The sequence below is a fragment of the Lycium ferocissimum genome, chromosome 2 (genome assembly GCF_029784015.1).
Source record: "Lycium ferocissimum isolate CSIRO_LF1 chromosome 2, AGI_CSIRO_Lferr_CH_V1, whole genome shotgun sequence".
NCBI classification, from domain to species: Eukaryota; Viridiplantae; Streptophyta; class Magnoliopsida; order Solanales; family Solanaceae; genus Lycium; species Lycium ferocissimum.
This window is the reverse complement of record NC_081343.1, coordinates 66,153,534-66,163,851: the sequence shown is the minus strand read 5'-3', so window position 1 is coordinate 66,163,851 and position 10,318 is coordinate 66,153,534. Positions and strand designations below refer to the sequence as shown.

Sequence of the window (10,318 nt, the reverse complement as noted above, 5' to 3'; positions counted from 1 at the left end):
AAGTTGGATCAATAAAACATGATTATTTTCACGGCAAATATTTTATGAGACGACTGAACCAAAATAAATCATGGGTCTTTTTCAAAATCACAATATTGTTGGTATTCCCATGGGTAATCTGTTAGGAAGAGGGAATCCTCACTTACAATATTAACAGTCTCATATCAAACCAATATCAAAAAATAAAAATAAAAGTAAATATATTAACATGCCTACAAAGGCAACAGAAAACATGAAAGGATTTTCAGCTTACTAATTCTTGGGTTTGACATTGATATGTTGAATAACGAGGACCTGGGCCTATTGCAAGCACTAAAGCTAGCGGAAAGCTTTTCGTTTGATATGCCTCCATGTCGATTGAAGCTGTCAGATTTCTAGAAAGAAAAAAAAGACAACGGATTAGACGGGGGGAAAAGTGTTCCTTAAAAAAACAACGGATCAGATGCAGGAAAAGGTTCTTATTATATATAGATTCAAAAGTGGTTTTCTCGTGGAAAATTAATCTTAGGAGATGGAGTTGGTATTAGAGGTACATACAACTTCTTTGTCCAGTGTTATTCTTTAATAAAAGTTAATAGCCTATATAGACCTTAATAACCGATAAAGGTACTGAAGTGGAGGAATGTGAGTTGGAGACAATTTTCAATTAGAGTTGGAAAGGATTTAAAACTAATTTGCTTCGGAAGGAAAATACTCATGCTACTTTAATATATTATTACTTGTGCATGCGTGCTAATTAAATAGTATGTGTATGAGTCCAAATTAAATAGTTAATCGAAGAGGTTTCCTTATTAAAAAGGTTACTTGAGTAGCCGTGCAAACAATTAAGTCAATTACTAATTGTATTCAATATCAACTTTGTGGGGTCGCGTATGTGTAATTTAAATCAGAAAAGAATTCTATTTTTGGGCAATTTACAATTATATTCTTGAATTATACAAATATTTAAGGGCATAAAAGTCAATTCATTTTTAGAGGATATTTCCGTCGTTCAATATTTAGCGAAACTATTCGTATTTTTAATATATGTAGATGTAAATAGATAGATAGATATAGATCGTTTACTACTAAGTTGCGAATACGAAGTTGCTGATAAGTGATTTCTTTAACCATCTTCCAGAAGATAATACACTGAAATATGATAAGCACCTTTCTCAACACATGGCAACATAATAAAATTGACAGAGTCACACAATCAATTCAAAGCTAGTGTACCCACGCGTAAATTATTCCCTTTGCTCTTTTTGCCCTTTTCCAAATAATTTTAGAATACCCTTTTTCTAACCTTGAAGAGCAAATTTTCTACAGAAGTTATACAGAAGTCAATCACTGTTGTGAAGAAGACAAGCTATCATATCCATTGGTAAGAGTACAAAACCAAATTCAATTTCTTGCATCTGCTAGGCTGATGTTAGTGATGTCACAATCACATTCAGTAAAAGTAAACACTTAAAACCTATGTTTAATAAGTAGCAACATGAGGAAATATTTCGTCCGTGCCAAATATGCCAAGTACGTACGTACCAACCAACCTATGAAAAATTCCAATATTTCCCCCTTGGGATTTGCTCACAGTTTGAAAAGCGAATATTTCTTTCATGTATATCCCGCAAGAGTTTCACGACTGGTAGACTTCATGGTTGCATCTGGTATCACCAACTTTGTTATAAGGAACAAGACTAGAGTTTATAATTTCAATGTATTGACAGTGTAAAAATTGTTACACAATCATGTCAATTAAAAGATAATTGCAGATAATGTATTTAATTGTATTGATTGGTAACCTAGAATAAATGACACTTATGACATGTTATAACAGGTTAAATGACACTGCATATTGTAAATAATTTATTATATGTACTACTAGTGTATATAACTTAAATTCTTCTAAGAATTAATTATAATGTTACTATTTTAGGTTTTCCATCAATCTATTGCAGCTCTGCTACTTTAATAGAACCTAAGATCAACCGTAACTTGCAAAAATGGGTGGAGTTCTACTATCTAGCTTATCAGTGAAATAAATGTTGTAAGCCATCTTTCTATCAAGTTGCATCTATCCGCGCAAAAGGGATCAGATTGAAGCTAATGCATAGAGCAATTCCTGCATGTAATTTGTCGTTTTTGGGCCTAGGACAAAGAGGAACTCACATAAACATGGTGGGTATTTTTCTTTCAATCACAAAGATTATATTTCAGGTGGAGAATGCATAAACAATCTTCTTTGTGGCAGTTTGGATTTGATAGCCCATCCTCCAAGGACCATGATGGAGTGACATGATAGATTTACCAGAACATAGTAAGCCTTCTTTCTCTTAAAAGAAAGTTGTTTGAAATTTTCTGTTGATAGGTCTAATGTAGCTTACTTCTATGCACAGGCACTGTATTTTTTTGTAAGAACTAAGTGGTTCTTTAACATCTTTTAACTTTCTTTGATTTATCACTCGCAATCTGTTCAGGATTGCAAACTCAATAACGGTAACTAAATGCGAGGTTGCGCTCATTATGAGACTTAACCTTATGCTTGTGAACGGAGTTGATGACAGTAATATGCCACCCTTGTGTTTGCATTATTGACACAACCCCCCCCCCCCCCCCCCCCCCTTTCAAGAAAATCACAGCATGCCAAATCCTAAGTAGGCGTTTGGACATTCGGTTTGAAACCATGAGATGAAATTAGTGTTTGGACATGCATTTCATCTCATGGTTTGAAACCCCAAATCATTCAAAAAGACATGATTTGGGGTTTGAAACCATAGTTTCAAAAAATTTAAATATAAAACTTGACCCATAAGTTTATGTAGGTAAATATATTTAACAATTACTCCCACCAACCATTTACCAACCTCATTAACTTTCACCAACCTTTATTTATGTCTACCATGTAGGAGGATTATATTAAAGAGTAGTTACATTACTATTCATGTTAAATTTTCGTTTTTATTGAACTAAATTTTGATCAATTGATGTATTTTTTAGAAAAGGCCTTCTAGTAGTGTATTAATTTTGTTATGAACTATGACTTGCTCATTTGGTAAGATTGTATAAGAATTAGGAATGTTTTGATAGTTTTCACAACTTGTGAGTTTTTATGTCTATAAGAGAAAATACAACTTAAGATATCCAAATTACATATGCAAACATGATTTCAAACCATGTCCTAACGGCCCCTTAAAAATGTTCCTTTCGTTTGCATCGAACTAAACCATATTCAGGAGAAGCATTAAAACAACAGTTGCCCAATCAGGGAAGGCAGGCTTCCCCAAGGGGTTGAGTAAAGCCCTGATATGTTAGGTGAAGACCTTGGTGGCTCAAACAATACACATCACCTAATAGTACATGACAGGTACCTTGCACCTTTTTCTTCCAACTCTGAAAGATTGGTCATGTGCAGGTGCCCAAAGAAATTCTATCACTATATTTTTTATGAGATTTCAGTTCTCAATGTTAGCCAAGTATCCCACTTGTCTAACTACTACTCAATTTACACTAGAATCCATATATATTATAAGTCAAATAGCACATGGCCATCAAAGCCATTTCATGAAATCTATGAGCCCAACTGTGATTAAAGTTAAAAAATATTCCGCAATACTTCTATATTCTACGGAAGCTCTGAAAACTATAACAGAAATAATATTAAATTTCATAATACAGTAGTAAAGATATAAATATATCATGGTCAACGATCTTAGGTCCTTAGATGCATCTGAATCTATCTGATAAACAGAATGACTTGGCGCTGATGCATCTTATACTCAAATGATGCTGCCATTCTTTGTGTTGATCACTTATATCTAGAATTAATAAAGATAACTGTATTTGAGCCTCTACGTCGATTGCATCGTTTATGAAACTTAACACAGTTGACAGTTCCCTTTTCAATTAGTTTATCTTTTTGAGTGAAAATAATTGAGTTTATTACTGTATCACTTATTAAGCAACACGGTGTCACATGCTATAAAGTATATACTGCATGTATTAACTCTATATATGTATGTAGCGAGACAAAGTAAGCATCTACAGGTAAAGAAAGACAACACTGTTTTAATTGCTGCTTCTAAACCTTGAAAAATGTACCTTCAAAACTCCCAAGGGTCTTGATCAATAGAAAATTTGGAGAAGGAAAGAAGTCTAAGAAAGACATTATACCTAAGAACTGTAATGCTCAAGTTGAAAATACTCATTTCTCTCTCCTACTATCTCTCATGTCTCTTTGTACATCATAATCTCGGTTCTTGTATTTCATGTCTCTTTATACGTTTGTATGCCCCCATCAACTTGCTGCAGTTAAAAAAGCATACATAAACAAAAGTTAGAGAAGGTAACTTGCTGCAGTTAAAAAAGCATACATAAACAAAAGTTAGAGAAGGTAACTTGCTGCAGTTAAAAAAGCATACATAAACAAAAGTTAGAGAAGGTAATTATGTAAGCTCCCAGTGTAACACTATTGCAAGTCACAATATCCTCAAAGAACGGTAGCAACAGACAAGTAAGCTATAAAGCACTGCAAATAGGACAAAAATTGTAAATTCACTAGGAGTGAGAAAAAGCAAAACAAACTTTGCTGCCAACAAAATGAACTCAGTATTTGTTAGTTGATGACAATAAAAAACATGAAGGTGTCATCCTAACACAAATTTATGTCTATGCTATAGATACAAATAGAAAATGCAAGACCTAGTAAAGAAACTTGCACTGAGAGCAAACCTTGAAATAGTAATAATTCATAGATGATAGAATCACTTTGAAAACGAAAAGTACCTAAATAAAAAGACTAGCTAGAGCCACTGTCCCCTCCAGAAAACAAAGGAAAATCATAGGGATGCAATATCTTCTTCAACATATATTCATGCGAAGGAATTCATGTTTCTACATCTCCAGTTGGTAGAATATATAATTACTCCATATGTCTTGTTGGGGGATATTTTGTTAAATAATTTGACTGCACACCCTTTTCTTACCCATTATTTTCAATTTCTTCAACTCTCTCTCGCGCACCCAACCAAAATCACACTGGTAATATGCATATATGAACAATAATCATATGCAAACCTATAATGAAGGCATTTCACTTGTTAATTTAACAACTTATAGCACCGGGTAACAAAGAGTAATAGTACTTGCTTTAATTAACTGCCCGGAAAAGAAATCACCCAATTAATGTCAAAGAAGGGATGCAAACTTTTCCCAATTAAATGCAAGCAAAACCACAAGGACATAGCATATACAGAAAGAAAATAAAGCATTTAATGACAATGAGACTTACCAAGATCAAAAAATGTAGAATAATAAAGCTGTCAACATGAAGGACCACCGCTCCTTCCCTCCTCTTCAGTTTTGTCCCTCTGTTGCTGCCTTGGGGTCTCTGGTTGCTGCGGTGGCTGCTGCTGCTGTTGTTGCTGTAGCAATAGCTGAGGCTGAAGATGAATCTGTTGAGAATGCTCCTGTTGTGTCTGCTGTTGCTGTGGCGGAAACAGATTATAAGGATTCTCATAGGTGCCAGACAAAACCAAGGAAGGTGTTGCGGATGTACTCATTTGATGAAATCCAGTAGCTGTCACCGATCCAGTTGAATCAAATCCACTGTTAAACCTTGCCATATCTTGTTGCTGTTGATGAGAAGGATGGTGTTGCTGTTGATGAGAAGGATGGTGTTGCTGTTGTTGCTCATAATTCCTAAGCATCTCTTGTTCCCTTGCAGCCATAGCTGCTGCAAATTGTTGAGCTTCAATTGCTTGTTGTTGCTGTTGCTGTTGCTGAGGTTCACGAATCATCAATTGACCACCATGTGGGACCCCAGTTGGCATTCCTAAAATTGGGTTCATGTTAAAAGGCATCATAGTACTTGAAGAAGGAGCATTCATATGATGCTGTTGCATAAACCCTGGATTTTGAAGAATAGGGTGTATCATTGCTGATGGACCAAGGTACCCAGCTAGTTCCTTTTTAGCGTTCAACAAATCATCCTGAACTTGCTTGAGCTTATGTTGAAGTAATGAAATAAGCCCAACACACCCGTAAACTGGGTCTCGAAGGCGATACTCAGCCTCATAGGCAAGGGAATTCACTGCATCTTCGCGTTGAGCAGCATTGAGTTCGTTCAGGAGTTTAGCAACATTACTGGCACCGAAGACTTTGTGGACATTTGCGAATTTCTGTGGCTGATCTGGAGGGAAATATGGTGCGAAGACACATTCTTGGGTACATTTTCGGCGTAAGAATTTGCACGCTGCGCATGGTGAATTGGAAGATGACATCCTTTGGCTCCTAAAAATTGTACTACACATCAATCCCACATAACATATAAGGATCTCAAAAAAATGAATACTAATAAATGGAAAAGAATATATAGGTGTTCGCACTCCAAATATATTTAGACACAAATGGTACATAAATAAATCATGAAATGATTATACACAGAAAAAATAAAGAAAGGATTTGTGGCATTCAACGAAGTTTCGTTTACCGATATTAGAGAAGCAGTAAGCCATTAATGGCTTAGCAAATCGAAGCGGACATGGTAAGTTAATAAAATCATATATAGAGTTAGACTTTTTCTTTTCTTATTTTCATTGTTATAATTAAAGGAAGTCAAAAAAACGTAAAAATAGCAAATGTAGGGTGATTAATAAACATATCCAAGTGTTTAAACCAACTTTTCCGAGAAACCCCGAAGTCATATAACGAAGTTTAAATCACCCAGCAAAAAAAAAAAAAAGATACTAGAAAAGAGCAGGCTAAACTTGCAGTGACAAAAAAGGATGCCAAGTTTGTGAAGGAGACTTGAATGAAAACAAAATTTCACCTCACTGTCGCTTTTCTCTCTCTAAAACTTGATAAACTTGGAATGCAAGAAATCTTTTCTTTACGGATCTATCAAGACCACGGACTTCTTTTATATCAAAATCATACACTAGTGGTTTCTTCTGAGAGATTCCAAACGCGAAAATCCTTCCTTATGGAACCACTTTATTTTATCCTTCGATAAGGAAGACAAAGATCAGAAGAAAAAAATGAACACAAAATCAAAAATCAAAGGCGATTTCAAAAGAGTTTTTTTTAAAAAAAAAAAAAAAGAATACAAACAAAACATGAAATCAGAAAACTCATTCACCTTTCTTTTGCTGAAAACCCTATTGAGATCACTCTTTAACCTTCTCTCTCTCTCTCTCTCCCTCTCTTCAACTCATTTCATCTGCAAAGTGACAAAAAAATGGAGTGAACAAAGAACGATGAATGCTGAACCCCTTTTTTTAGTAGAAAAATCGAAATCATTTAACCCTAAAAAAATAAAAAATAAAAATAAAAAAAACCTTGGTTCATAGGAGAGAGTGGAGGTCTAGGGTTGGAATTCGAAAGCTCTTGATCCGATCTTCAAATTTCACGATCCCACTAGAAGAAGAAGAATAAGAAACAAGAAATGAGAAAACCAAGATTTTTTTTATATAGTTTCATCATAGATAGATGAATGTGATAGAGAGAGACATAGAGAGGAGTGAAAATGAAAATAAAAAAAATTGATTAAAAAAGTGGTTATAAAGGAAGGATCACTGCCATCGAGCACAAGTCCACGTATATAAATTTAATGAATGGTCGAGTTTGTAAATAAATCGATTTATCAGGGTTAAATGGTGAAGTAGAATCCGATTCACGGCGTATCGTCTATTCTGGACCGTTGATTGGATCAGAGTGCTGTGTTAACCGTTGATTACAGCTTCATATCGACCTGTCAAGAATGAGAGAGGAACAAGTTACCTCTTTGTCCCTGCTCAAATTTCCTGCATTTCCCGAATTACCCCTTTTCACTAGTGATGTGCTTTGAAAGACGATTCCAACTTTCATATATTCACAAAACTGCCCTCGCATTTAATTACTACTTCTCTAGGTTTGATTTCTCTAATCTATAGTAGGATTTCTTTGCTATTAAAACAATCAAATTGCTCTGCAAAGAGTTAATACTAATTAATAATATATTCTTTTAAGTTTTTTAAGTTAACAATATAAAATAATATGCACATTTATTAGGTTTTAAGCAGTATTTATTGTGTTATGTACTTCGCGTAATACTTCATAATAGATCTACAAAGCGATGTTTCTTTATGACAGAACTACATAAAGTCATTATAAAGCCTTTCAGAAATAGCATTGCTAATTCTGGGATAATTATATGAAATTTTACACATTATTTATAGCGTTTGCAACTTTTTATGTTCTTTCATAAAAGAATTAGTACGTAAAATCACTAGAATTTCAAGCCATACATTTTTTATGAAATTAATACTTGAATTACAAAAAAAAAATGTTTTTTTTAATTACGAAAAATCTTAATAATAATATTGCATTAAAGTAAACAGTTATTGGAGATAAAGTTCTAATAATTGTGATTACATTTGAGATTCAAATATCTTATCTAGATATGTACCATTTAAATGATCCTAAGCATATCAGTTTGGGTTTGAATTTCAAACGGCGAATCATAAGTTCCTTTGCTTTGCTGAATACTACGGATTCATTTGTTCTTGAATCTTTTTTTGTTTATCAGTGATAAATAGTTTATTTATTTCATCCTTTTTTTTAGAAAAATAAAAATAAAAGACCTACAATAAATCAATTACATGTCAATCTCAAGTGGTTATCATAATCTATTACGAAATAATATATTTTATAGGTAATAACTTACCCGCGCTTCCCATGATTAAGTAATCAAGTAATTTCATTTAAATAAGTGAATGCATGTATTAATTTAAGTTTTAGCTTCTTCTTCTTTTTTTCCGCTCATCTGACATTATTAAGTACTAGGGAATTGATCTCCTTGATGATTATTATTGATGATTAATGATTGAAAAAAATCAATCAGAATTGATTATTATTACTGATGATTAATTACTATTAAAATATGGATCTAAAACGTCATAGAGGTTAAAAAAGGAAACAAAATTTTGAGGTCTCCATGTGACCTTTTGCACCAATTGTGTTAGAGGTTGGGTCGTCATAGCCCACAGAGGTACGGCTTGTGGCTTTTCCTAACCGTACGTTGGTGTTTGGGGAGAGATAAGGGAAGGAAAGGATTGACTTGTGAGTGAGGGCATGAGGCAACGAGCCATCTATCCTTGGGATCCACGTTTACTCTTTTTATTTTTATTTTATTTATAATCATATATTGTTCGAAATTAATTAAATGGACTAATTTTGATCGGTGATGAGCAGAACCAATTCAAGGAAAATTGTTATCTGTTAAGGATTTTTCCTTTTATAATATTCGAACCAAATCTCTAATTAAGAGTGAAAATGTTACGCATTCTATCCCCTTGCGGTGGATCACTGGATGTTTGTTTCTATTCAATATGAATTCAATTTATAGTGTAACTCTTTTTACAGTAATTCAACTTGTTGAAGTACTTATATTCTAGATTATTGTTTCAATTTGTATGGACAATTACATTCACTTTCCGGTACGTAATTAGTGAATTCAATTTTTTTGGCATATGTATTAAGAAAACGACTTAATAACATTAGTTAACAGGTTATTGGACTAAATTAGGGTGAAAATCATTTACACCCCCTAACTTTGCTTTAAAAATCAAACTCCCCCCTTAATTTTGAATGATAGACATTCTCCCCTCTTTATCCTAATTGATTTTCTTAAATGCCTATGTTATCATTACATTTTCAACTTTTTTTTTTTTTTTTTTTACTTCTTTAAAATCATGATATTTTTATTTTCTTTAATCTATTTAACAAATTTCCTATAGAAAAAAGAAACAGTATTTTTGGGACGGAAAAAGAAAAGTGAGAAATACTAACTGAGTATAAGTTAATTTCGTTCTATAAGGAAATAATGAGAAGAATTTAAAAAATTATTTTATTAATAATAATAATAATCAAAACTCTAATATCTATTTATACACAAAATAATAGGTAATAATAACTTTATAAATATATTACAATGCATGTAGTAAAAAAATAATTAATAAAAATAGAGGTATATTTTATAACAAATTCTTAGAAGAATATCTATTTATATCGTAAATGAATCTTAAATTATAATTTAAGAAATATTACATTAATGACAACTAAAACTCATTTATCTATAAAGACAACAGTGTATAAGAGAGAATGAAACTTAAATATACGCATACACATGCATGTACATACATATATATACATCCTTAATGCATTTAATATTAAAATAGCAATCATAAAAAATAGGGTCATTTCCACGATTGCCCTCAAAGACGCTGGTCTTTAATTTTTGCCCTTGGTTAAAAATTCTTGGTTTCGGGTTTGAACCCTCGCTCAGTCAAATTTTTTTTAA

General features: G+C 32.9%; 1 protein-coding gene across 6 annotated transcripts; it reads right to left on the bottom strand.

The window, feature by feature from the left end:
• Positions 1–3,956: 3,956 nt before the first annotated feature.
• LOC132046903 (LOB domain-containing protein 36-like) lies at positions 3,957–7,500 on the bottom strand. Of its 6 annotated transcripts, none has more exons than XM_059437722.1 (5): positions 7,317–7,500; positions 7,118–7,198; positions 6,809–6,982; positions 5,270–6,270; positions 3,957–4,284 (listed from the first exon to the last, which is right to left on the bottom strand). In XM_059437722.1, exon 4 carries the CDS (start codon positions 6,258–6,260, stop codon positions 5,301–5,303), a length of 960 nt encoding a protein of 319 aa, XP_059293705.1. In that variant the 5' UTR covers positions 6,261–6,270; positions 6,809–6,982; positions 7,118–7,198; positions 7,317–7,500; the 3' UTR covers positions 3,957–4,284; positions 5,270–5,300. The 6 variants fall into 6 exon arrangements, with proteins under 6 accessions (XP_059293705.1, XP_059293708.1, XP_059293706.1 ...); XM_059437725.1 differs by having other exon boundaries at positions 7,118–7,188; XM_059437723.1 differs by lacking the exon at positions 6,809–6,982 and having other exon boundaries at positions 5,270–6,282.
• Positions 7,501–10,318: the final 2,818 nt, after the last annotated feature.

Excerpts from the sequence above, each read along its gene's own strand:
- LOC132046903 (XM_059437722.1), bottom strand. The coding sequence starts at position 6,260 with ATGTCATCTTCCAATTCACCATGCGCAGCGTGCAAATTCTTACGCCGA.